The sequence below is a fragment of the Xenopus tropicalis genome, chromosome 1 (genome assembly GCF_000004195.4).
Source record: "Xenopus tropicalis strain Nigerian chromosome 1, UCB_Xtro_10.0, whole genome shotgun sequence".
Classification (NCBI taxonomy): Eukaryota; Metazoa; Chordata; class Amphibia; order Anura; family Pipidae; genus Xenopus; species Xenopus tropicalis.
This window is the reverse complement of record NC_030677.2, coordinates 72,337,172-72,364,939: the sequence shown is the minus strand read 5'-3', so window position 1 is coordinate 72,364,939 and position 27,768 is coordinate 72,337,172. Positions and strand designations below refer to the sequence as shown.

Sequence of the window (27,768 nt, the reverse complement as noted above, 5' to 3'; positions counted from 1 at the left end):
CACGGAAGTTGGGTCATCGCTTCCTTGGTCCTTTCAGGGTTATCAAGCAAATTAACCCTGTTGCCTTCCAGTTAGACCTTCCCAACTCTTGGCGTATTCATCCAGTTTTTCATTCTGCCTTATTAAAACCTGTGGTCATTAACACTTTTGCTGGGCGAATTCCTCCTCCACTCCCACCTGTCCAAGTCAACGGTCAAGAGGAGTTTGAAGTGGAGGATATCCTTGACTATAGACTAAGAGGTAGACAACACCAATATTTGGTTAAATGGAAAGGCTACGGTCCAGAAGAAAATTCCTGGGAACCTGCTTCTAATGTTCATGCACCACAGCTATTACGGGATTTCCACCGGAGGCACGGCTCTAAAGTTAAGGTTCGCGTCCAGAGGCCGCTCCTAAGGGGGGGGCAATGTAAGGCCACTCACCGTCCACGGGGTCTCCGGCGATCTCCGGGGGAACGTTCCAGTGCGCATCGGCGCCGCAACTGACGCGGACGCGCGCCTTGCCGTATGTGTATTGACGCATGCGTATTAACGCATGTGTATTGACGTGTGTGTATTGCCGCATGTGTATTGACGCATACGTATTGACGTATGTGTATTGCCGTATGTGTATTGACACATGCGTATTGACGCACGCTGCGCCGGCGTCCTTACACGGAAGGCCTTTAAAAGGCCAAAATAGATAACCATCAGTGCTCGGTTATCTTTACCAGCTACCTAGTGTTAGTACCATTTGGAAACCTGTTTATTGACCCTTGCCTGTTTCTTCGACCTGTGAACCTTGCTGCCTGCCTCGACCCGGACCCGTCTGACTACTCTTTTGCCTACTCCACGGTACTTCGTCTCTCGGCCTTCCAGCCTCTCTCCACTGCTGTGCTTCCTGTCTCATCTCCAGGTTAAGCCTCCAGCCTAGTGCGAGGTGCTTGCGGGTGACATTCTCGTCTGACCAGCTCGGCCTGACACTCACAAGTGCCTCTTTTCCAGAGAAAACAACCCCAACCTCGACAGTCTCACCTCATAGTTTAAATCTTCCATCCCCTTAACCAGTTTAGTTGCACGTCTCTGCACTCTCTCCAGCTCATTAATATCCTTCTTAAGGACTGGAGCCCAAAACTGCACCACATACTCAAGGTGAGGCCTTACCAGGGACCTATAAAGCGGCAAAATTATGTTCTCATCCCTTGAGTCAATGCAATTTTTCATACAAGACAGCACTTTATTTGCTTTAGTAGCCACTGAATGACACTGCCTGGAATTAGACAACTTGTTATCAACAAAAACCTCTAGATCCTTCTAAATTAAGGATACCCCCATCAAACTAACATTTAGTAGATAGCTTGTGTTTATATTATTTCTACCAAAGTGCATAACTTTGCACTTGTCCACATTGAACCTCATTTTCCAGTTTGCTGCCCAATTTTCCAATTTTACTTTCCAAGTTACTTGGTTCCTGATAAAACTGACCTCACTGTGTGTGAATGTGATAGGTGTAAGCTCTGAGTCTATAGAGACTGATGTGAATGATGTATTATCTCTGTAAAGCACTGCAGAATATGTTGGTGCCTTATAGAAAAAACTTTTATGTTCCCTTTAAAGTGACCTTAATGTGTGAAAACTATCAGCTGTTATTACATTATACTCTATGATTTAAAAAACAACTAAATCTGGCCTGTTTTTAAGCGGCAAACCAGAAGTTACATTCAAGGGCATAGACATTATGTGCCAGCCATGTGAGTTCAAGGCTGAGTTAAATCATTGTGTTTGCGATTCTATAACCAGTCAAGGAGAATTGATTTTCTTGTCGGTGTATACAATTTTTCATGTCAGAAGCAATGATAAATTCTTTTTGTTCCTATGGTAGGCTGTGAAAACACATGCTGTCATATTAGTAAGTGAAATTAATGTTATTGAGGGCCTCCTGTTATTGAGGGCAGCAGATATATGCAATTGTTACCGTGGTTATAATCTGAGTCTGGTTACTATCATTATCATCAGTGTATTTATTTATATAGCACCAGCAAATTATGCAGTGCTCTCCTGGGATGTTTTTTTCCTAAGCTTGTGCTGGACAAGGACACATAGGGGTATATTTATCATGCTGTGTAAAAAGCGGAGTAAAACATCACCGGTGATGTTGTTCAAAGCAACCAATCAGATGCTTTGATTTGGTTTTCTAACTGTTGAAATCTAATTGCTGATTGGTTGCCCTGGGCAAAATTACCAGTAATGTTTCTTTCCATTTTTTACGTAGCATGATAAATATGACCCAGCAAGAAGCAATAAGGGATACCAGGAGAAGGGTCCATGGGGTTCCTAACTGACAGTCACCTCTGACATCCAGTAATGGTGGTCCCTACCTTGAGTTCTTTGTGGGGCCCAGTAACTCTCAGAATTGCCAGATGATACAAGGTGAAGTGTGGGACAAGACATGGTTAATTAAAAAAAAAATGACACAGATCTGTACATTTTCACGATCAGCTTTAGCAACTTTTTTCTTTTGCTAGTACAGTATGACCTTTATTCTGAGTCGACAGCAGCAAAATGGTTTTTGATGAAAATCTTTAGAGGTATGGGATCCGTTATCCGGAAACCCATTATCCAGAAAGCTCCGAATTACGGAAAGCCCATTTTAATCAAATAATTCAGATTTTTTAAACCGATTTCCCTTTTTCTCTATAAAAATAAAACAGTACCTTGTATTTGATCCCAGCTAAGATATAATTAATCCTTATTGGATTTATTAATATTTTACTGATTTTTTAGTAGACTTAAAGTATCGAGATCCAAAATACGGAAAGACCCCTTATCCGGAATACCATTGGTCTTAAGCATTCTGGAAAATGGGTCTTATACCTGTATAAGAAAAGACATTTTGGGAGGCTATTGGTATAAAAATAGGATAGGTCCAGTGTGGCCATTTTAAGGAAAAGTATGACACAGGCCTGTGCAAGCAAAGGAAATTTGAGATAGTTGATGCTGATGTAGGATAGCTTTCTTTAGATGCAATTTAGGATTTGAAAGTCTGCAAAATATCGAGAGGTGAATGATTTTGTTGGGAAAGGATGTAGAAAAGTATTGAAAATGGAAAACTGGTATGATTCGTACAGTGTTTGAGTACCCTTCAAGCCCCTGTATCCTATTTTCAGTCAAAAAAGTAATATATATATATATACAACCGAATCACGATCCGCACTTCCGATATCCAGTTCAAACAGCTTGCTAAATTGCCCGGGTGCCACTCAGGGATACATTCACATTTTCAAACAGATTACTTCCCACTTCCCACTTCCATAGCCAGTGGCTAAACATTTTTTGGAAGTGGGACATAGATTACCTACGTTTAAGTATATAGGGATAGATCATGTCCCAGCCCCTAGACGAGGAGGGGATAGAGCCCGAATTCTGTTACAGCGGGAAACGTACTGGATCAAACGATTGGGGACACTGGCCCCAAAGGGGTTGAACGAATACTGTCAATTTAATTGTTTTTTGAGCACAAGATAATGTTTAAGGGAGGAGTATTAGAAACTGTATGATATAGACTACTTTCACTTTATATACCTTTTGTGGGGGATTTTTAAGTACATCGTCCCTTTAAAGAAGGGGGAGGTGTTTGGGGAGGTGTTTGGGGAGGAGCTGGGACACGCCTGCAACATAGGGTGTATTTAATGCAAAGTTTTTATGTGGCCATTGTATCTTGAAAAAGGCTCTAGGCCAGAGCCGAAACGTTGATAAGATGGCAATATTATAATAAAGATCGTTTTTATGGAAAAGACCCTGGAGTGCACTCGCAGTAATCTGTTTGAAATATATATATATATATATATATATATATATATAGTAAGCAGAAATCTTGAAAAATTCCAAATTGGTAAATAGGGGTAGATATTTAATACCTGCAACTATAACAACATCTGAATTTTAAGAAACAATACTTTCCAATGAATTTAAATTGGCCAAACTACACCAAACTACCTAGCTGCAAATTATTGCCACAATTAGCACTGTTTGGAAATTTTAGAATCAAATTTGAACTTTACTTTAGATTTGAATCTGGACCATAATTGAAAAACTCATAAAGTGAATTCTGTGATGGTTAGCTACCCGGCCCCAATGCAGCAAAGCAGCTCTAATCCATAATAGCTTCACCACCATGCTTTACAGCAGGAACCCTGTTAATATAATAACACCTAAATTTTATGTGATGTAACAGACCCTTAGCCCAAAAAACCTGTAAATTTCAAGAACTCAAGATCCAATACTTTTTCGATGAATTAAAATTGGGTAAACTACTTCAAACTACCTAGCTGTAAAGTGAAAAACTGAATTCTGTGATGGTGAGCTAGCAGACTCTGATGCAGCAAATCAGCTCTAATCCATAATAGCTCCACCACCATGCTTTACAGTTGGTATCAGATACTTACGGTGAAATGCTGTCTATGGTTCTCACCAAACATGTCTTCTGGAACTGTGGCCAAATACCTATCTTAGCCTTGTCTATCCAGAATGCATTTTTCCAGAATCCTGATCTTTGGCCAATCGTTTATGGGCAAACTTTAGTCTTGCCCTGATTTTTTTTCTGGACAGCAAAAATCTTATTTGTGCAGCCTCTTTCTGATGGCAGACTCATGCACGTGTGCAGTGGCATGGAGTACCTCAACATGCTCTAAGACTCAGCTTGCTGAGATTACTTGTCCTGGACAAGTTATTAGTTGTTTGAAATGTACTCTTAGATATCTAAAACCTTCTTTCTAAAGGCCTCAGAATTTTTTTTTGTCTAGGCATGGTGATACCACACACTTCAGAAACAAAGAACTAATCAAGCCAAATGTCTTGAATAAGACACGTTTCTTCAAGATCCTTGAAGAATGTTTTACATTTTTGCACCTGATGCGGTGCATTAGATTCTAGTTTTAGCTATATGAGCTGGTGATAAATGTGGGGGTGTACTTACTTTTGCATCTTTGCATTACACAATGGACTACAAAATGTTATTGTATAAGTGTTATTTCACCTGCATCTGTCAGTATAGTTAAAATGAAGATCCATATGTTAAAATGCCATGGGGTTTACTTACTTTTGACTGAATCTGTTAAGAATAAACTATTAATATAGGGATGTAGCTTACTTGCCTTTCCTTCGTATTTGCATTAACTAGAGGTCAGCTTGCTCTATAGCCACTTTATTAACTAAAAAATTTCCCATCTGCTGCATGTGTGAGTGGGCATGTTGGGAAGGGCTGGGTGGGATGCAGCATGTTCGGGCCCCTCCAAATAATTTTTTTGGGGGGTTGGGGGTGTGCCTTGACCCTATTTGGTTGTTTATTAGGAATTGTCCAGTTGCTTCTTAGGTTGGCAATACATGCAGATAATATAGCAGTATTTTGTGCTGACAGTTAAGATTTTTACTGTCAAACGACCGATTCCCAAACGATCCGATACTATTGTATAGTTGATGGTGCGCGAACGATCGTCGGCCCACTAATCGACCCGACATTATCGTCCCCAAAATCGATCGGCCAGGTTTAAAAATTTTAGTCGTTTAACGATAAAATCTGCCAGTTGGTGTGAGTGTCAGACATTTGTCTTCGAACGATTGTTCTCTGCGCATGTCATGACTGCCAGCAGCGGAAGTCAACGATCATAAATAAATAAATACTGCTTCCGCCACGACATTGGATCGTACGTAGATGTACGGTCGTACTTTTTTACGATAATGATACAATGAAATCTTTTGCAAATTATCGTTGCCCGTGGATGGCATATCGTATGGAAACCCGATCGCCATACGATCGTTTTTCGATATAATCGTTCGTCGCACAACGAGTGAAATCGCCTCGTTTATGGGGACCTTTAGCCATGCCTTAGAAACACTATATATAGATAATGCCTGTTTACAAATGTATATGGTTTTTCTAATCTTGCAAAAAAAAGGAAATATATAAACATGCTATGTAAAACTAAATTTGTTTTGTTTTTTTTTGCTACACATGCTCTTTATGCTGCTTCTGCTCTTCTTTGTGGATTGACATATATCACTTAGCATAGCTTTTAGTAGAAGGGCAGGAAATAGCAACCATGTGTTTTACTTGTTTTACCCAGGAGCGGGCTCTTGTGTGGGATACATTTAGATTCATCACACTGAGCCTGTCACCTTTACACCTGCAACATGAAGGCGAGGTGCAAGAGAATATGACCTTCTCCCATTCAGCCTGTATCTCAGCACATTCCTGCAGGAAGATTAATTACTTCGTTTTGATAAAAATGGAATCTCTGCCATGCAAGCTTTTGTGTGAGAATTTCACTTAGTTTGGCTTTTAAAAACATGTCATAGTTCACATTTGCAAGTGAATGGGATGGATTCCTGCACAGACCCCATCATTTAAGATAAAATAACTGATTTGGACTGTGCTGAGTTATTAATAGTGCAGATTTTGTCACAATTATTACCACTTTCCTGAATGTAAAATGTCAGGAAATTATTTTTACATGTATCAAAGCATTTTTCAAATGTTCTTTATTGAGCTGAAACAGTTCTTTCTCTGTGGCATGCAACTGATAGGGGTGCCACCTATTTAATACAATAGCTCCAGGTGGCAGGGGCAGGGCGATTTTAGGAGCGGAGTGACAGGGGCAGGGCAGTGACAAAGAGATGACATCAATGGGACAAGGCTATGACGCAGCGATTAGTGCCACAATCCTGTCTGGATATCCAAAAACAGGGTTGTCCAGGTGAAAACCAGACAGGTGGCAACCCTACCCACTGAGCTTTAATACCATACTAATTTTTCACAGCAGAAAACATATTATGTAATAAATTACCTATTAAAGCATCAATTTGGCATATACATATCAGTAAATGTTGCACTTTTGCATCTTTTACCTTTAACCACCATTTCTTGATGGTCTGTGTGCTCCCCCACTGACCACCTGACAGGATATAATGCAGGTTCTAACTGTAACAGGAAGAAGGGTGGGAGTAAAAGGCACAATGCTGTCAATTCATTGGCTGATGTAACCTAGTGTGTACATGTGCACTTGGTTTGTTTTGTTTTTAGCACTTAAAATGGCAGAGTTTCAGTATAAGATTATCCAGTGGCACATGTGTATTTTTTCATTGTTTAGCTAGACTCACTCAAAATCTAAAGAAGGCACCATTACTAGACTCTTCTGTGTTTTAGAGATCAAATAAATGACAGTCATGAACATACCTACTGTACGCACCATTCTTATAATAGCATATGCTTTTATTATATAAAGCCACAAATGTAGTCTTATTGTAAGAGAAATAATCATTCACAGTAAGGCACATAAGTATGGTTTAATAGACATTATCACTATACAATGTGACCCTTATATGTACATTATCACTAAAAGCCCACTTTGCCTGATACTCTGTAAAACAGGGCTTCTTGTCTTGTAAGGAACATTAATGTGAAGGCCATATGCATGTCAGTGCATTGAATAGTGTATGTAAACCAATATTAATCTCATACATTAACTTCAATATTAAAATCATTCAGGAGCAGTGCAATGATTACAAAACACAATAAATATCCGATAAATATTTAATAAAAAAACAATTTTCAGAAATTTCCTGTTGAGATATGATCAGATTAAAGGCTAGTAATTCTTATATACACATTAGAACACTCTCAGACACACTTCATAGAAATTGGGATATATGAAGAGCACTGTGCTGTTTTCATGAGAAAGTTTTACTGCATGACTGTTAAACTCTTTGATATACACAAAGGTTTAATCTCTATACAAGTAGCAGACACAGAGACTACTAGCCACTTACTAAAAGATAAAAATCAGAACTGACTTCAAAGATCTTCTCTCTGCATTTATATGTGGAATATTCTTTGCTATTCATTCACAGTTTAGTCTGTTCCATCAGCCTGTGGAATGTCATGCATATTTCATAATTAAATTAACTTCTGTCACACTATGGAAGTTTATGTACATAAATGTGAGTGTAATGGAACATGGGGCGATTCCAAGCATTTTGTTGGCCAGTTGTTTTTTGGCTTGGTGGATGACCAAGCTGGTTTATTCCTCAGGTAATGGCCTGATTCATTAGGAAGAATCTTCAAGCAGTTAAGGTCAGGTGATTACCTCTCAGGAGACTCTCATAAGAATGAACAGGCAGCTATTCTGTACACTTAGGCAACAAATACTCTTGTTTCGCTACCCTAAAACCTAGGAGAAATGGTGAATTCAGGTGAATTCAGTAGAAAAGAACTTTAAAGCTCTATGAAAGTGAATAAAACTGTGATACACTGTTTTGGTGAATATTGTTCTTAAGTGTCTCCTCACCCTTTATATCTTTAATATTTTATATTTATTCCCACATCACCTAATCTAAAAATCTAATTAAAGTTCTAACTGCTTACCCTTGCTTCTCTTGCAGTTCCACGCCAAGGAGTGCAACACAATCTCTTTGATATCTTTGAAGTGGAAAAAGGGCTAAGTGCGGATGAATATGAAGAAAATGATGATCCAGGTCAGATTTAATGTGCATTTTAAAACCTAAACACTAGGGATTCCTGTCACTGGAGCTATAAGACCTTACCATACGAAAGGATCTTATACCGTATGGCCAGCTTAAAGTAAAAGTAACACACATTGCTCACATTACAAAAATATGTTTTAAACACTTTTATTAAAATATGTAACGGACCGAAATTGCAATTTCATATGTTGTTATTGAATAAATAGCATTACCTTGGATGTATAGGGCACAGCAAAAAAAAAAGACAATGTGGCAGCTGCTTTACATCTGGTTAAAACTGGAAGTTGGTTTCCTGCAATTTCTAGCACCTGCTTTAAAGGAGAAGGAAAGTCATTTTGGCATTTTACCACCAATAAATTTGCCACATTAGTGCCATCTAGAACACTATATTTATTCTGCAGAAATCTTTACTATACCTGAGTAAAGAGCCCTTTTCTCCGTTAGTTTAAGACAGCAGCTCTCTGAGAGAGGAAGTCTGATACTGAAGAACATTTGTACACAAAAGAAGACAAGAAATCCTGTGTTTCTTTTGATAGAGGACACAGAGCTTTTCTGTGAGTGCTTATGGCTGTATGTACATAGACCTTTCTGATAAAGCTTACTTAGTTTTTACCTTTCCTTCTCCTTTAAAAGTGATTTAAAAGGACTTTTTTTATCTCCTGTTCTGTTTGGATTTCTGTGTGAGTAGAGGTCATTGCTGACATTGTACAGGGAGAGGGAGGGGGAAGCTGACCGGAAATATGTCACAAGAGGAGCTGCAGCCTTAGCCCTATCAGCGCATGGTAAATCTACTTATGACAGTAACATTTCAGCATGTTAAATAACTAATGAAAGTGTTTAGAAAGCATATATTGAATGTGAAAAATTTGTTACTGGTCCTTTAAGCTGAAGAATCTTTATTTAGCAGAACTGCATTGATCACTATTGATTCAGAATACAAGAAACACATTTGTACAAAGGGAAGTTAACCGATCAAGAATGCCTTGCTCTTTTGTGCAAATTGTATGCATAATACTTTGTGTGTCGAAAAAAATTAAATAAGAATATTTTGCCAAGGGAAAGAAAGGCATTCAGGTTTTGGTTATGTATTTTTGTGTGATGCCTATTTTTAATCTTTTTCAGCAGATTAGGGTTGCTCAGTTCATTTTTATTTTTAAAACATATCAGATGTAGGAAGGAGAAAGTACCCCTCAGAACTGCATGAGTGAACAATCCCCTACTGTTGTACATTAGTAGGTGTACAGTATATCTCATGATCTGTGTTTGTCATGGTCCAGAAAATCTGTGAGGGATGAAAAGTAATTCAGAGGGAGTTTCTGCTTTGATTCAAGGATGGCAGAACCTGAACTGAAAATATTCACTTTGGTATGTGGTGATTAACTGGTGCTGAAAATGTTGAAGGTTACCAAGTAAAAAAATTGCTGTTCATTGAATGGAAAATACATTGTTATGTAAGTCAGCTAACTGTCATCTAACTACAGCGTGATTAGCTGCCTAGATCTTGAATTTTATTCATTACAGAGGAAAAAACACAAACATAATGGGATTTTCCCTCTTTCAGACCCTTTCATTTGTTTGGGAAGAAGGTCTGACTTGGCATACATTATTTCCAGTGTGCAGTCGCATGGCACATCAAAAATATACTGCTGAGCATCACAGGTTGTCGCAAGGACAATGGCAACATATATGCTCTATCGGCATGAGTCCCTTCAAACATACCAGTTAGGTGCAGCTAAGGAGTATTGGGGATGCCATCAATAGCCAATAATGGGCCACATTTAGTTTGAATAGTGAAAATTGTCTGTATATATATATACATACATACATATATATATATATATATATATATACATACACAATTGTAGCAGGAAAAACTCTCTAAACATTTTTTCCCATGAAAAAAATTACTTATTACTTAGGATACTGGCATGAAGAAGTGATGTAGATAATCAGATGCAAAAGTACTGTAGCTGCTGTTTTGGCAAATATTCTCTAGACAGACTTCACCTGGCAAGTAGGGGGGGTAGGAAGTTGTACACCACCATCTAATGTTCCTGGCATACCCTGTACTTCCCTTAATGAGTGCATGTGCAGTACAGCACTTCTTCACAAATCAAGTAGTGCACATTGCCCAAGCTGCAATAGGCACAAGTGGTACTTGGGACACTAGAACCAGATGGTATGGCAGCACTCCTCAAACATTATCCCAAGCTGATGAAGGGTGGGTTAGCAGGTAAATGACAAAATTCCAGGGGGAGTTCAACAACTTGGCACCTCCCACTGATTCTATCTTTTATTTCTTTGGTTGAGACTTGGAGAAGGGAGGTGTCATTGAAACCATTACAAATGGTGAAGCTGGAGAGTTCTCTACCAGAAGCTATTGTACTTGTCAGATTCAATAGATAACTTCAGTTATAGGCTTGGATGCATTTTCAGGAAAGATTTTTTTACCCTTTAGAGACAAAAATGAAGCGTTGAACAGGTTTTCCACCTACCTGTAAATCAACTAGAAGCTAGGTAGGAATAATTGTGGGCAGTCTACAGCTCTCATAATACTCCAACAGAATATCAAAGGTTAAAGCAAGCCATCAAGTGAAATCTAGCAACATCTGGACTAGATTCAACCCTGCTAAATTTTCACATTTGTGAGGGACAGTAGATAATAATGCGTGTACTTGCAGCTGGAAACATTAAGGATATTTCTTATAGCTCAGAACGCCTTAAAAAAGTATTATATCCACCCTCCTTATGTTTCATTACAGCAAGATATTGGCAAGGAAATGTTGCATGGTTATCTTACTGTAAGATAACAACAAGATGACTGACAAAGGAAGAGTAGTGTTGGTTCTCATGGGGGCAGAAAGCTAGGAATTTTATGGAAGTTATAGTTCTCTTTAAATTCAACAGAGTATAAATCTGAAAGAAAACAGTTACAGTCAGTTACAAAGTACAATTTTTTTTTCATTGTCTTCCAGGTGTTTTGATTCATTCCTGCAATTTTGACAGTGGACTGTGCGGCTGGATCAGGGATAAAGAAAATGATTTACATTGGGAACTAGTAAAAGATGAGTCAGGTATGAAGATTTAAATACAAGTTTTCAACAGAAGATCAGGTAGTGCATGAGAGGTCTGTGGGAGAGAAGGAGTGTGTATATATCAGTAGGAGGTTCTTGGGATTTATTTGAAAGAAGCATTAGGAAGGGTAGGTTTTCTTAGGGCATTCCATAAATGTTACTTCTATAATGTATAAAAATGTGGATATGGTTTGTACATTTTCCCAAGCAATCACAACATTATTAATTTATTTACAGGGGGGCAGTATCTGACTGTTATGGAGCCCAAAGGACATGCAGGAAAAGCAGCTCGATTGGCCCTACATCTTGGACACCTATCACTTTCTGGAGATCTGTGCCTTTCTTTTAGGCATATTCTGTCTGGGGAACATTCGGGCAAGCTTCAGGCCTTTGTAAGGAGAACTGGTGCCTCTCATGGACCTGCAGTTTGGGGGCGCAATGGCGGAAACGGCTGGAGAGAATCACATATAAATATACTGGGAAAAAACATCAAAAGTGTAAGCATTAAGTGAATATTCCTGTTCTGTGGTCATTTTAAAGGGACTTTGGTAATGGTAGTAAGTGTATTACTTGAGTCATGTCATTACTTGAAACAAAAACACAGCAGGGGTTTTTAAATTTAAGAAAATGGCAGCAAAAACAAATGCAAAAAAAAAAAAATCTTCTAAAGTATGAATAGTCGGGATTTATTAAAGAAAAACATGAAGTTACCAGCAAAAAGTTGTCAAGAAAGAGATGGCGAGGTTATATAGAAATCAGTGGGAATATTCTTTAACAATTCTTTGTTTTTCCAGTTTATAAGACCATTCAATTTTTTCAGCCCGTTTGAAAATGAATGGAACAATGTGATTAAAAAAAATGTAATTAAAAAAACCAAAAACTTGACTATTCGGTTTGAGTCCCTCTTTAAATAAGCTAGTGTTTTGGGTTTTTTTCTAACTTTATTTTTTATGTTATCTAACCCATTTTAGAAATATTGTAAAGCTTTTAAACTGCATAAAGGGAAAGTTTACATGGCTCCTTCTGTCATGCTTCAGTGGTTGTTATTAAATAGGAGTAGATCTCTAAACTTTACCCTATTAATTAAACTTTCTACTGGTTGAAATGTTTCCAGTTCTGCACAAATGAAAATGAGAGGGGTTACTAGGGGAGACTTCTTGACACTGAACAACAGAGGGAAGATAAACGCTTACACTTGATAATAGAAGTAGAAGGCCATCATTGCCTTTAACCTTATTCACCTGGGTTTTATATTTTACAGATAATTTTTAAAGCTGAAAGAAGTAAACAGAGAATAGGACAACTTGGGCTCGACGACGTGAGTTTGAAGAGAGGTCAATGCTCTAAAACACACTAGAGCGGAACTTAAAGTGACAGCCATTCGATGCCTGGCTAAGCTCAGGACAAGAGCACGAGGGAAATTCAATGCTGTTTTGAATTTCTGATGGAATCAGAATTCTCAAAGATACTTTGTTCCCTCCTTTAAGAACCTGATAGTGGGCACAAAAGTTCAAGTCAGCACGTTTCCAAAGAATATGTTATGCTTATATATATTACTCAAGATCAATTCCTGGCGGGGACTAAAGAAGAAAATTGGAAAAATACATTTTGTTCATATGTATACTGTTAAATACCTGTGCCTGTTCATGTACAAAATGAACACCACCAAGAACCCATGTTAGTATTAAAAGTCATGTAAATAACATATTTATCTTGTGTTAATAGAATTGGCCTCCAGAAACAGTATGGCGGGATGAAAATAAATCATGAAATTCAAGACCCTATACCCCAGTTAGTTAGCTTAGTAATCATAAGGAAGCAAGGCCATTGGCACAAAGGACACAGTACAGGAATAAAAATTTGCTTCATTCTAGCTTGTCATCCCATCTAGTCATCTCTCAGTGTAGCTAAAGAACAAATCATCAGCTATGGGTAGGGCTGTGACGTTGGCACATTGCCAGTAATGCTGCTAGCAGGATGCCTAGTCATATGGAGAGAATAGGGGTGTCCCCATATAAGAAACAGCTCACACATCCAACAGTATTATTTTAAGACAGTTGGTTACTGATACCTTTTGAATGTGTCTGTGGCCTATATTTTCACTCCTGTATAAAGATGTTACTGATTTTGTATACCTCTCAACATGATGGATGATCTTGGCCATGCCCAATCACCCTTGGACATGGCACAAGTCCTCCAAGCATGCCATTCATATGGAAAACTGGGCTGTAAAGGGCAGAAGCAATCATACACTTATTCAGTTTCATTTTAAACAAAGGAGTGATGACATTTGTCCTGTATAAGATTATATTTACTGTTTTATTTGGGGTTTGGACTGTGAACTACTTAGTCCAACCTGAAAAATAATATTACAAATCTATGTCATAATCAAATCACAAAGACTGCTTTTATTTTAGCACCACATTACCCAGATGTAGCAACAGTCTGAAGTCCCAAATCAAAGAAAAGGTCTCTTTATAAACCAAAAAGATAGACATGAAGTGTTGGTGACACACATTGCCATAAAATAATTATTCTGTAATAATAAAATGAACAGGGATGTAGAATAATTCATAGGTAAGGGCTGAAATATCTGGTTACACTTCCATATGATTGTCCTGTTGTTGACAAACTGCTAATTCATTTTCAGTGTACCATGAAGAGGACTTGGGGGGATATCACTTAGATCTGTCTTGTAGGGGCAGGTAACACTTGTGCCTTATTGCATGTGCCAAATGTCATGGGGAAATTGGATCTGAACAAGCCTACCTTCAGTAATAAGCAATTGCAATATGAATACTATATATGAGTAATGTAATAACAGGAGCAAAGTTAAAAACCATTTACAGATGGATGCGTTAAAGTCAGTGTGTGTGCATAGTCAGCCAACTGATTGGTAAGGGTTATTAAATGTGGCCCCTGGTGCTCCTTAGCATTATGCATTCCAACATCTCAGTGCCCACCATTGTACAATTCCATGTTGCCCCATACAATTAAATGAGTTTGTTGATACATATATAGATAAGTCAATCTGCATCAGTTTGACACATAGATTAAAAGCAAAAATATAAAGTAAATGTGATGAGAATACCGAACAGCAACACATTCTGCCTGAATTTTATTGGAATTTTGGGTCTAAATGTAGAAATTACCACTTGGGCATAAAGGATTTTCCATGGGGAGGGGGTATTGCATTATGATCAGTTTTATATATTCATATGTTCTTGTATATGTTCTTTAATTTCTTTGGCACTTATATGTAGACAAGCTGCCTTACTAGGAAGCTCACAATTCTGTTTGTCTATTCACCTTAGAGAAAAATGAATTTGACAATGCATTTATTAAGTACAGAGAGCAAGTACCTCCCAACGGGGGGGGGGGCAGGAGTGTAAGGGGCCAGGTAAGGCCCTAACTAATGAGCGTTTTCAGTATATCTTAGCAGTATTTTGGGGCCTAAATTAAATTTGCTGTTTGGCCCAGTAACCTTTAGTTACGCTACCGAATGGTAACAACGAAATGCCAACAATATCCTGCAGCTAATGCAGCACGACATAAAACGTCACCAAAACTACTGAAATTCAGGTTAAAGGGAAATCATTGTGTATATTTTGTCTGATACTGTATTTTAAATTTGATGAAAAACATGTTTATATTCATTTATTGTTTCTACCAATGTTTAGTATATCTTATCTGGTGCTTCTTTATATATCTCTTTGTTCCATCACAAAGTTAACAGTATTCAAGCTCCAGCAAAGCAACATTTCCAGTTCATGATATTGCTTGAAATAAAAGAGAGCCACTTATTTTAATTTATTTGCGTATCTGAGAGAACAGCTTGCACTGTACGTAGGGCTGTCGTTCTTTATGTGCGTGGTTTTTTTTCTTTTTACCGCATTTGGACGTTTCTATTCTTTAAGGCACTGTATTTTTAAGCGAAAACTGTATATAAAGGTACACTGAAACTATCCTGTATTTATAAAGAATATGTACCAATGCCTGACAGTTGCATCATTCTTTGTGTCTGTATTTTATTTAAGTACTGTATCTGAATATTCATGGAATTAAAAAGACTGTTTGATTTAGCTGCTGTTTCTTTCTTCTTGCTACAAAAGAACATATGGTTAAAAGAAAGTGAAGCAATTGCTAAAAATATGCTATACCAAATTTAGCCTCCCCCCAACATTTTAGCTCACACCAAGATTACAGAAATTGGAGAATACTTAATTTAGCCGTGGGTACAAAAATATCTGGGGCAGCACATACTTTTCACCCCAAATCTTACTCCTAATTGACTTTAAGCAGGGTAGCAGTTGTATCAAGGGAGCAACTGGACTTATAGCTGGCGAATGTAGGGGGCCACAAAGAAAATGAAACCCCTAATAATTCTCTCAGGCTCCTGTATCATTTATATGGAGCCCCACAAGGGCAGTAAGAGCCATTCACAGCAGCATAACAAAGCAGCCCCAAAAGACTGTTCCATATGCGTCTCCTTGAAAGGTGTTGATTGGCATTTGAGCAAAGAGCCCCCCCCTCACCTATTAGCTCACCTATGGCCCCATTTTGTTAGTGGAGGCTGGGGGTGTATGGAGCCTACCTTCTCATTGTATAAGCAACTTTAGAATTGGATGTTTACCCTCATTTTCAGTGTGACACATTAGGACTCATTTACGACTGCAAGCGCAGTTGCACCCTCAATTTTCCTTACCTTAAATTGCACAGAAAACCAGTTTAGTGCCACTCAGCCCCTCCTGCCTTCAATTCGAAAACGAGTGCTGTTAAAGCTATACTCTTACTAATGCAGGGGAACCCTGGAGCTACCACCACCTCCTGACCGGGTTAAGCGTTAATAGGAGCAGTTTACTTGCGCCTTGTGCAGCCACCACTCCCATAACCCCAGATGATTGGCCAGGTGGATTGTAATGCAATTTCAGCAGACACAATGCCTCCTTGTGACCCCAATGACACTGGAATTCTGGGAAAAAAACATGGCAATTGTGTTCAAATTTGCACTTTGCTCATTGCACTTTCTGTCATAAACGACCCCCATTAACCCCCAGGCGGTGTGGGCCAGACCATCGGCATTCTGGTGGAAGATTGAGTCCCAATTGGATTTTCCATCTTTAGGATTCTGTGAAGCCAGCACTGGTCTTTTTGACTGACTCTAATGAAAAAGGCAAATGGCATTTGCACAGTTTCTTTTCATCCTCTGAATATTATAATGAACCTATAATCTTTGATGCCGTATCCCCCTGCGCAGATCCGCACCGGAAAACCATTCCGATAAATAGCTCAATTATATGCAAAACCACAGCTCTTGTTTAAATGCAAATTTCTGGCTCCCAGACATCGTTATAGCCTAATTAAATGCCTCATTAAACAGCCAGAGATTCATTCACATGCGTTCATCAGGGTTGAATTATAGGAAATTGCATGTGGCTTAGCGCCAAAACAGATGACCATTAGTAAAATTAAAAATATAATGTCCTAATCACACATGCTGTGCATGAGAAAGATTCTACTGCTCGCACAGCGCTGGGAGATTAATCATAATTAAAAAGGATTTAAGTATTGCTGTAATGAGAATCCGGTAATCTGATTGGATGAATTATATGCCATTATTCTTCCTCAAATGTGCCATTTCTTCAGATACGCATTAGTGCAATGTGCAGAGAGTAAAACGAATGTAATATGTTTAGGGACGGCCAATCTAACCCATTCTCTTCTTTTATAAATGGACGTAAAAGCAAACGCTATCTAAAATTAATTTTAATTGCTAAATCAAAGGAGGCTTTTCCCAACTGAACTCAGTCTTTGACATTTTATCTATTCTGTTCTGTGTCTCTTGTGTCTATTCACAATCCGTGGTTGTCGTAAGGCTATTTATGAATATGCTGTATTATAGGAACAAAAAGGGAAACAATTAGACCGGAAGCCCATACAATCCCCTGGATCTCAGTGAAAGAAGAGGTTATTCGTTGCACTGGGACATGAACTCTGAGGGAACTTTGGCACGTATGTAGGGAGGCATGCAAAGGCAAACAATGAAAGCTTGGCCTGAAATGTTACCAACCCATGGAAACCATAGATTTCAAGCCACATATAAACGACAAGAAAACAAAAAGGATACCGGAATCTATAAATATGCTTTATTGACTCGACTATGCCTGTTGGGATAGTTTCTATAAGTCAAGGTGTTATATTAAAAGGATGAACATTAATTCACTAATTTTTATGTTGGAAACATTTGCTTCTCTGACCTACATGTTGCCATCTGCTTCAGGATGTTCATGTTAGTTTGATGACTAAAGCTGGCCATACACTATAAGATCTGCTCATTTGGGGAGGTCGCCAAACAAGCAGATCTTTCCCCTGATATTTCCACCTAAGGTGGCTGATATCAAGCTAAGCCTGCTGATTACAATGGGAATATGAGCCATCAGAGTGAGGACAGCATAAATGAGCCACTGAGCTCCTCGAATTGAAAATCAAACCTGAACGATCGACAATGGACAATTTTGGTCCAGAAAAGGCACAAATTGCTTAATTCTGCCTATGTATAGCCATCTCGAACCAAGGATTTTTTCAGGATTTATTTGGATTGAGATTGGGCTTTGGCTGGGCCATTGTAGGGCATTCACCTTCTGGTTGTTTAGCCAGTCCAGTGTTACTTTTCCCTTCTCTTGGAGATCACTGGCCTGCTGAAAAGTATCATTTTCTCTTTAGATTTAGCTGTTTAACAGACTGAGGTTCTTATGCAGCATCATGCTGCCACCATAATACGTATGGATATTTTGTCTCAAACACTAGTAGGGGTCATTTATAAACACTGGGCAAATTTGCACCTGGGCAGTTACTCATGGCAACCAATCAGATAATTGCTTTCAGTGTTCAACTTGCAACTAGCTGGAAAAATCTAACCATTGATTGGTTGCTATGGATTACAGCTCAGGTGCAAACTTGCCCAGTGTTTTTAACATATCGTAACTGCCTTCATGCTTTTTTTTTTTTTTTTTTAATTTGAAAATTCTCATTGGTTTTTACAAGAAAGAAAACAGTACAATCAACATATTTGATTTGCATTCAAACATCGTTTCATAATTGTTTGCAATAAAGGCTTCAAGTTTGGTAACATATTGGTTTTGTGCTTATTTTTCTTTTTGATTTCGTGCTTATTTCTCTCTTTTAGTGGGCTATGGTTGATTGGTTAAGAGAAAGTGGTATAGTAGGGTGGGTGAAGGTGTGAGGATAGGGTTATTGGGGTGGGGGAAGAGAGATAGAAGTAGAGGGTAGGTTAAAAGTTACCGGTTCACGTTGATTTCTATTTGGAGCTGTCTGTCTGCTGGCTCTCCAGGTATTGGGCCCATGGATACCACTCCAGTTCCCCCTCGTAGCTCTTGTCCAGTAATCTATTTCTGATCGATTCCATGGCTTTGATCCAATGCCTTCATGCTTTTTGACAAATTACAGATGCTTTTTTTTGAGTTAGTGCCACACGAAACGTACGTAGCGTATTCTTTGCAAGCCAAAAACCACTTAGCGTGAATACGATCCATATGCTTAAAAATGCTCCTACCTGTGCCTGCACCCAAATGAATAGAATACACTCGGGTGCAGGCACATGTAGCCGATATCCACCAAAAAACGTGTGACTTTACATTTTCACTGGATATCGGCTACCTGTGCCTGCACTAGAGTGTATTCAGTGCTTTCAGGTGCAGGCACAGGTAGGAACATTTTTAAGCGTAGGGTGTATTCTTGGCAAGCATTTTTCAGTTTGAATACGCTCTGAGTGGCATTAGCCTTATGACTGTTTACTCTACCCCCACATCAATATCATTGGAGAGGAGAAGGGAGTGCAAGGAATCAGGGTCCCTTGTGCACATAGCCTTCTTCTTTGCCATTGGGCCTACCCCACATATTAGTTGCCACTTAGGTGTTAATGTACAAAGTTCCTTGAGCATCCACAAAGGCTAGCTTTGGTGTACTACTTAAACTATAAGGAGGTATGAGAACAGCAAGGAGAATATGGGTAGGCTAGTGGGTAAATTAGTGGGAAAATGTATTTAGTTACTTAGTGTAAAGTGTGGTCCTGGTGCACCAGCCCCAGATTCTCAGCAAGGGGAGGAAAAAAAAACATATTAGTTTAGTTAGGCGCCCAAAAATCATGCAGAACAACAGAAAAATATGTTAAAAACAGAAATCTTTATTAACACATCTCCATTGCCTCCATTGAGCATAGACTAAATGAGACACACAAGAAGCGGCTATTTATACAAGCAACTACCCAGCGCAGCATAGAGTATCAATAGAATTATGAGATGGGCTATAGGAGCAAGTTTCAAACTGGAGAGCTGCTGAACAAAAAGCTAAATAATTTAAAATCCACAACTAATTGAAACTGAAGTTGCAATTTGTCTCAAAATAGCACTCTGTACATTATACTAAAAGTTAACATAAAGTGTTACATTTTGGGGGTTTTTAATCTGGGTACTCAGATTAGATTCCCACCCCTAATGCTTCTGTATCTGCTCTTAGTGTTGTAAGGCAGCAATACCAACCCCTGCACCCAGGCCTGGATTTGTGGAGAGGCCACAAAAGCCTGGGCCTAGGGTGGCACGCTGCCACGCTGCACCAAAATGTTGAAATTTTGCTCCCAAACCAATGGGGACCTCTCCCCACTGCTCCGTATGCGAGTGTAAACTTGCGCATGCTTGCGGGGGAAGGGGGTGGCGAATGGGGGTGGCCTTGGGGCGCCTGCATAAGAAATCCAGCACTGCCTGCACCAATGATACTCCTGTTTCACTTAGGGCTGACACAGAGTTGTGTAAAAGAACCAAGTAAATGTGACTATTATTACATAAAGCATGCATTTATGGTTTGTTGCTTGCTCATTTAGAGCCCACCATTAGCAATAAATATATTGCAGCATAGAGCGTAGAGTATAGGATCAGAGGTTTTCGGACTTGGAGGTAAAACTGTTGTTGGTATAAGCCAGGGGTGTCAAACTCAATTGCACAGGGGGCCAAAATTCAAAACACACTTTAGGTCACGGGCCAAACATGTACCTGTGCCAGCAGCCATATTATTTCCCCATGTACCTGTGCCGGCAGCCATATTATTGCCCCATGTACCTGTGCCGGCAGCCATATTATTGCCCCATGTACCTGTGCCGGCAGCCATATTATTGCCCCATGTACCTGTGCCGGCAGCCATATTATTGCCCCATGTACCTGTGCCGGCAGCCATATTATTGCCCCATGTACCTGTGCCGGCAGCCATATTATTGCCCCATGTACCTGTGCCAGCAGCCATATTATTGCCCCATGTACCTGTGCCAGCAGCCATCATATTGCCCCCAATTTGTACCTGTGCCAGCAGCCATCATATTGCCCCCAATTTGTACCTGTGCCAGCAGCCATCATATTGCCCCCAATTTGTACCTGTGCCAGCAGCCATCATATTGCCCCCAATTTGTACCTGTGCCAGCAGCCATCATATTGCCCCCAATCTGTACCTGTGCCAGCAGCCATCATATTGCCCCCATGTACCTGTGCCAGCAGCCATCATATTACCCCCATGTACCTGTGCCAGCAGCCATCATATTACCCCCATGTACCTGTGCCAGCAGCCATCATATTACCCCCATGTACCTGTGCCAGCAGCCATCATATTTCCCCCATGTACCTGTGCCAGCAGCCATCATATTACCCCCATGTACCTGTGCCAGCAGCCATCATATTACCCCCATGTACCTGTGCCAGCAGCCATCATATTACCCCCATGTACCTGTGCCAGCAGCCATCATATTACCCCCATGTACCTGTGCCAGCAGCCATCATATTACCCCCATGTACCTGTGTCAGCCAAAATATCAAGCCAGAACTCCGCGCCGCGCCGGTTTCTCCCGCCAGCTCTCTGTCTGTGACGGCGAATGCGTGCGCCAACCCCGCGACCGGATACAATTACATGCCGGGCTGGCAGCTTGACACATATGGTATAAGCAGTTAGCTATTAGGAAGTCTCCCCACTGAAGGAAAAACAATAGGAAGTGCATTTGCCATACAAGCACTAGGTGTCATAGTGAATATAGTATATTGTCACTGTATCATATACTGTGAATCTGCCTTGAACAGGTTTTCCCTTCATGTTATTTCAAAAGGAATGGGTGTCTACTAAATGCCTTCTCAGACTTCTCACTAAAGTAAATGGGTGGCATTTGGCCAATATGAGTCCTGTGCAATAGCTACATTACTGTAATTCTATTCTGTTGGTAAATGTATACCAACAAGTATATAGCGCCCCCTATATCTGAAATAACCAGTATATTTAGTGATAATACCCCTGCCGAAGGGTATTCTTCAGGGACACACAAACAGCAAATGCTGACAATAGAGACGTATGCGCCCATTGTTCCTTTATCTCATTTGCCTCATTACTTTAATTATAAACTTCTTTCATACACCTATAATTATAAAAACGATCTTCTAATTTCAGTAAACTCAACCTCACTTTGAAGACATACATTTTCCCATGCATATATTTATTTCTCACATTCAAGAGACAAACCTTTAGAAGAAGCTTTTAAAACACAAACCCACGAGGATGAAATAGCAAAAGCTTAATTATAGGTGTACGACCTCTTCCTCTGTGTATGAATAAACTTCAAAATCATCTTCACATTCCTGTGCTGAGAGGCTGCTGCTGGGGAGCTGGCAGTGCCACTATAATCTAATTACTGCCGACACCCAGGAGAAAGCAGTTAGCGGGCATTTTCTGCCTAAAAGAAACCATAATTAAGGAATTCTCAGAATTCTAGCTTATTCTGTCACAATTTGCTAAAGTTAAACACAAGCTTTCAGTTGAATTTTCAGCTCAGGAATATAAGAAAGTCCCTAAAATGTTGTGCTATAGAAGTTACGTGCAATATTTGAAACCATCATAGAACTGGAAAAAAATTCTATTAGCAATTAGAATACATTGGTTACCCTCACTAGCTAATATTATGGGGCCTGTTTTCTAAAGTGTGCATTTTCTCCTCCACCAAAGTTCTTCAGTCATTGAATGGCTGAACTTGAGACTCTGGCCCAAACACTTACCCTGCATATCCATTTTTATTGTTGCTGATTTAGACAGTTATTCCTGCCCACTATTGCCTAGCGTCTGTTATAGTGAATAGTGTACCCGCTATTGCAAATTAAGGATAAGGATAATTTCCATGACCATATCAAAGCAAAAGCTTAGCTGAGTGCTTTACAGATCATAGAACTCCAAGGATATCATTTACAGAATCATGGCTCTTGTGTATTATATAGTGAATAAAGTACCCCCTATTGTAAAATATAAAGATATTTTAAGTCACCTCAGAGTTCCATGATCATATAAAAGCACAAGGCTATAGGGCGACTTCCTCATATTTTCCCAACAGGGGGTACTTTATTTGTTATAATATACAAGTCATGTGACAGGAATAACATCACTAAGCACCAGTGTCGGACTGGCCCACCAGGATACCAGGAAAACTCCCAGTGGGCAAAGGTGTTAGTGGGCCCTCCTGCTACTGACCATTTGGCCTGCTTCATGGCCATTCCCTATTACTGAATGGGAAGAAAGAGGAGAAATAGATGGAGGAATAGATGCTAGCATGTAAATAAGAGACTAGGAGAATAAAGAGGTTGGATGAGGAAAGGAGGAAAAATAGTTTGGAAAATGGGCCTATGGTTTAAGGTTCCCAGTGGGCCCCTGGGTTCCCAGTCCGACACTGCTAAGCACTGATTATAACTAACAACATCACTAAGCACTATTTATAAGGATATAATTTACAGAATACTCACGGCTTGTGTGTATTATACAGGTATTTTAGAACTTAGGTAGGGTTACTGCACATGAATATACAGAAGAATACACATTAGTACCTTGAGGTACATAAACAGTTCCAAAGCCAGCCAGGCAGAATAAGTAAGATCTGACTCTCTGACTGCATCTGACTAAACCTTGTAAGTGCCATTAAGCCTGCAGGGGTGATTGAGGATTACTATTGGTTCTCAGCTAAATGTTGTTCTGTAGGGATGCTATAAATGCTGACTGATACTACATGCCCATCTTTGTAATGCCTTTGTGCCCTCATGTGTTATAAAGGCATCATAGACTGTAAGCTCTTCAGGCAGGGATCTCATTCCAACTTTGCATTGAAGCTCACAATTTAGAATGACTCTAGCCATGTTTGTATTTATGCCTTGTACAGCACTGCATACATTTGTGGTGGTATAAAAATAAATACAATACAATAAACATACATAAAGTAAATATATAGAGACACCGGGTTGAGAATAGATTGTATATGAATACATTTAATTAAATATAACCATTGATTTGATAAAAATACATAATCGTGAGTAGGAATGATAACTTTTTAACCATGAGGTTCCCATTTTAGACTTTGGCTTTAAACCCTACACTTCCTTTTTTCACTGTTACCAGGCAGAAACCTAAGTCTCTATTTTTCCATTTACATATCTGTACATTATTGGCCCGTAGGTTATGACCACTTCCTGCCACACTTTAATATAATGTTTACTTAGGGGTCGATGTTCCTTCCTTCCTTCTTGGCCTTTAGCAGTTGATCCGTGTGGATGTGCTCCAGGAAGCCTAGGTTCCGCATGGCTTTAGAAGTGTTTGGCCCTAGAGTAAACCATCATCTCTAGTGAAGTCGGAGAGCAGGAACCCTGTGATGAGGATTAGCTAGTGCAGGACAGATATATACGTTATAGCGCTTTCTAGGAAATTGAGTCAGATCAGAATTAGCTAGAAAGAGCAGCTTCTTTGCTCCAAACAGTAGAGATAGCAGGGAGTATTCTCCTTTACAGGCTCTGCTGCCTTAGTGAAGGGACCACAGTAGTGACAAGGGTATCAGGCTTAGATTTATTCTCCCTGATCCATGTCTGCTGTATGGGATCCACCACTAGAGGTAGTTAAGGACTTTGTAACTGCCCAAACTACTCTCCACAGTGAACCTAATAATCCATTTGCTCAACCATTTGCATTGTGAGTGTTTTCTGCTTATCCCTGTGCATCAATTGTCTTCAACAATAAAAATCAGTTCTGTTTGATTTTGCTGCAAGAAGCTTCTGGCGTCCTTTAGTTCTTATTTTTGCACACAGCATAAATGAGTTGTAGTTGCACTGCCTCCCCCTTAATCCTTGCACATAGCAAAGGCCAATCCTGTGTGTTAAAGCCAAATGCACTCTATGCTCTAAAGCCATTCTAGCTGGTCATTGTCTGTTTGACAGCCAAAAGGGATTACATACATTTTAGAAAATTGCCATTTTATGTAGAAAGACCCACAGACCCTGGCGGAACGTGAAGAGGGAGGCAGAGAAAAAGGTATAGCTAAATCATATGCCTATGGTGCCAGAGCTGGTCACTCAGAGGATGATTAGGTTGAACGCATGGCACATTGTACATTTAAAAACATCCCACCTGGTAAATAACCCAACATTAGAGCCAGCTCTGCAGCAGTGTAATGTTACAGGCAAAAGGATCATTATGATATAGAGGCAGCAATTAAATGTACAGTGTAATTAGCAGGTAAAACAACTTTCTAAATAGAAAATAATTGTGAGATGTGTTGATAGTCTGTACATTGCTGAGGCTGCTAAGCACAAAGAAGGGGATGTTAGATGAGAAGAGAGCAGAGACAGATTTAAATAATAATGCGAGCTTTGTCCTGTGGCGCCACAGTATCTCACAACCCAGTCAGCAGATAAAACTCAAGTGGGATCACTCCATCCTTCCCGGCAGCTCAGGGGGGTTCTCTAATAGAGCACATTCATAAACTCCATTCCCTTTAGTTGTAGTGAGCAAGCGAGTGCACTTCCGCTCACAAGAGCACTAAACTGTATTTCCCTAAATACAAGAAATATAGACTTTTATTCTAAAAATTGACTTTTATAGAATCAGAATATACTTAGCAAGAATTGAGTCTAAAGTATAGTGTAATAATGAAATGGCAGTAACAGCCAATCAGCAATTCATTTAGAACAGGGTAGTGTAAGCTGATGAAAGCAAACACCTGATTAGCTGCAATAAAAATAAACCCCCAGTGTCTGAGTGCACCTCAGTTTCATTGTAAAAGGGGCAGCTGTTACAGCAGGTTCAATTAGAATAAGAAACCCACAAGGATTTTATCTCTGTCTCAATCACTATATTTATACATGGTGTTCAAAACGCTGAACTTTTAATATTTCCAATAAACATTATGTACTTCGTTATTCTGTGAATGAATTTTACCTGCACTCAGGCAAGGTGATTTATTTCTTCAGTTAATGTTCCTGTGAGTATATATAAAAATGAACACCATTGCAGAAATCACAAGACTTATGAATGCAAAAAGATGATTTATTTGACATAACATTTCTGCTGGATCCCCAGCCTTTCTCAAGGTGCTAGTGTGCAAGAAGTAAAGGAACTGTAACACCAAAAAACATAAAAGGGTTACGTAATAAAGGGCACTTTATCCTGTTTGCCCAGGAGCAGTAACCTATAGTGACCAATCAGCAGGTAGCATTTACTGGTCCCGTTTACGAGAAACATATTTTTGCTATTGATTACTGCTTTTGGGCAAACTTAGTGCCTTTTATTACATATGGGGGGTAGTGTTTTAAAGCAGTTAAAAGATAATGTACTGTCGCCCTGCACTGTTCAGAAATGCTACTGTTGATATATAGTATTATATCAATAAGTTGCTGGGTAGCCTTGGCAGTAGCCATTCGAAGGAGAAAAGGCTCAGGTTACTTAGCAGACAAGCTCTGTAGAATATAATAGTGTTTTACAGAGCATATCTATCTGCTTTAAACCTGTGCTATTTAACCCTGCCACCATTGCTACACAGCAGCTTATTTATATAAACTATAGTAGTATTTATGAATCAGTTTTACCAGTGCAGGTGACAGTACATTATACTGTTCTTTTAAATTCAGCATTTGGCTAAAAAGTCAAACAACGTTAGGTTAGTTCCCAAATAGATCACCTTTTTGGATTCATAAGTCCTAAGAGTGAGGATTTCTACTAAGTGTTAGCTTGTATACAAGCATGGACTGAATAAGAAAACAACAGTGGGAGAAAAGCTCACATTTAATTAAAGTGACAGTGAAACATTTCTTCAATTTATAGGAACATGCTGGTGTTACTAGGACAGAAGGGCTGTGATCATCTTTTCATAGAATATTGCCCTAAAGCTAACAGGGCTGCCTGCTAGTACAATTTGGAATAAGCATTGCTTCAGTCAGTCATGCTGGGCTGGAGGGGATGGGATCCTTCCATAGGCGAGAGTACAAATATAAACAGCACTGCGGCCTGTTAGGGACATGTCAGTATCACTGGGGAGGTGTCATTCCAAGAAGATCTGCCTCCACACAGGAGAGGAAATAGGGTGTCTTGTTGCCCATGTGTATGTTAGTGATGGCGTGTCATGCCCCTGGCGCATTTTCCTGCAATAATGTGCATTTGCTTATATTCCCATGGCAATTTCAGTGGCTGCAGTGGAAGAGCAGTGGAAGAGCACTCAAGTGCTTTGTTACCTATAGCCACAAACTGCCTCATGTGTCATTACCCTTACAAAGATGAGGGCAGACAGAGCACTGACTTTAATCTCCATGGCCCATGCGTATTTTAGATCATCGCAGTTTTCTGTGAATGTAGAGTAAAGGGCAGATTTTTAAAAAAAAAAAAATAAACATTCCATTAAATTTGATTGTTACCCCTTCAGACAAACATTTAATTAGTCAAGACTAAATTTCCAAGCAGTCCTTTTGTACCATTTATTTTCTGTGACTCACAGAAAATGAATGGTAGAAAAGGAAAATTTCATTAAAGAATCGTCTGGATTTTCCATTTTCTGCTATTGCATTCTGCTTTTGAACTGGTCAAGCGAGTTTGCAGGATGTAATGGTTGATGGCAGGTTGCACTTGCAAAAGTAGTACCAATTCATACAAAGGGGGATTCATTCGTCCATTCCACTGGGAATACAACTGATATAGAAGAAATGTGAATAATCGTAGATAAATATGATAAAAATGTCAATTTGCTAGGAAAGTTGAAGAGCATAACAAATTCCCTTAGGACAAAAACATCTGACCATTTTGTAATCTGCTCTATGTTAAGTTCATAAAAGGATTCTCGG

At 39.4% G+C, this 27,768-nt stretch overlaps 1 protein-coding gene across 6 annotated transcripts in view; it reads left to right on the top strand.

Annotated features, from left to right (window-relative positions):
• The window catches only part of npnt (nephronectin), a 62,837-nt gene extending 47,165 nt beyond the window's left edge, over positions 1-15,672 (top strand). For all 6 annotated transcript variants that reach the window (XM_004911088.4, XM_012955502.3, XM_012955503.3 and 3 more), the window contains 4 exons: positions 8,415-8,507; positions 11,492-11,590; positions 11,828-12,087; positions 12,852-15,672. In XM_004911088.4, coding sequence (XP_004911145.1) covers positions 8,415-8,507; positions 11,492-11,590; positions 11,828-12,087; positions 12,852-12,947 — 548 coding nt within the window. In that variant the 3' untranslated portion in view covers positions 12,948-15,672. The remainder of the gene's footprint in view (positions 1-8,414; positions 8,508-11,491; positions 11,591-11,827; positions 12,088-12,851) is intronic.
• Positions 15,673-27,768: the final 12,096 nt, after the last annotated feature.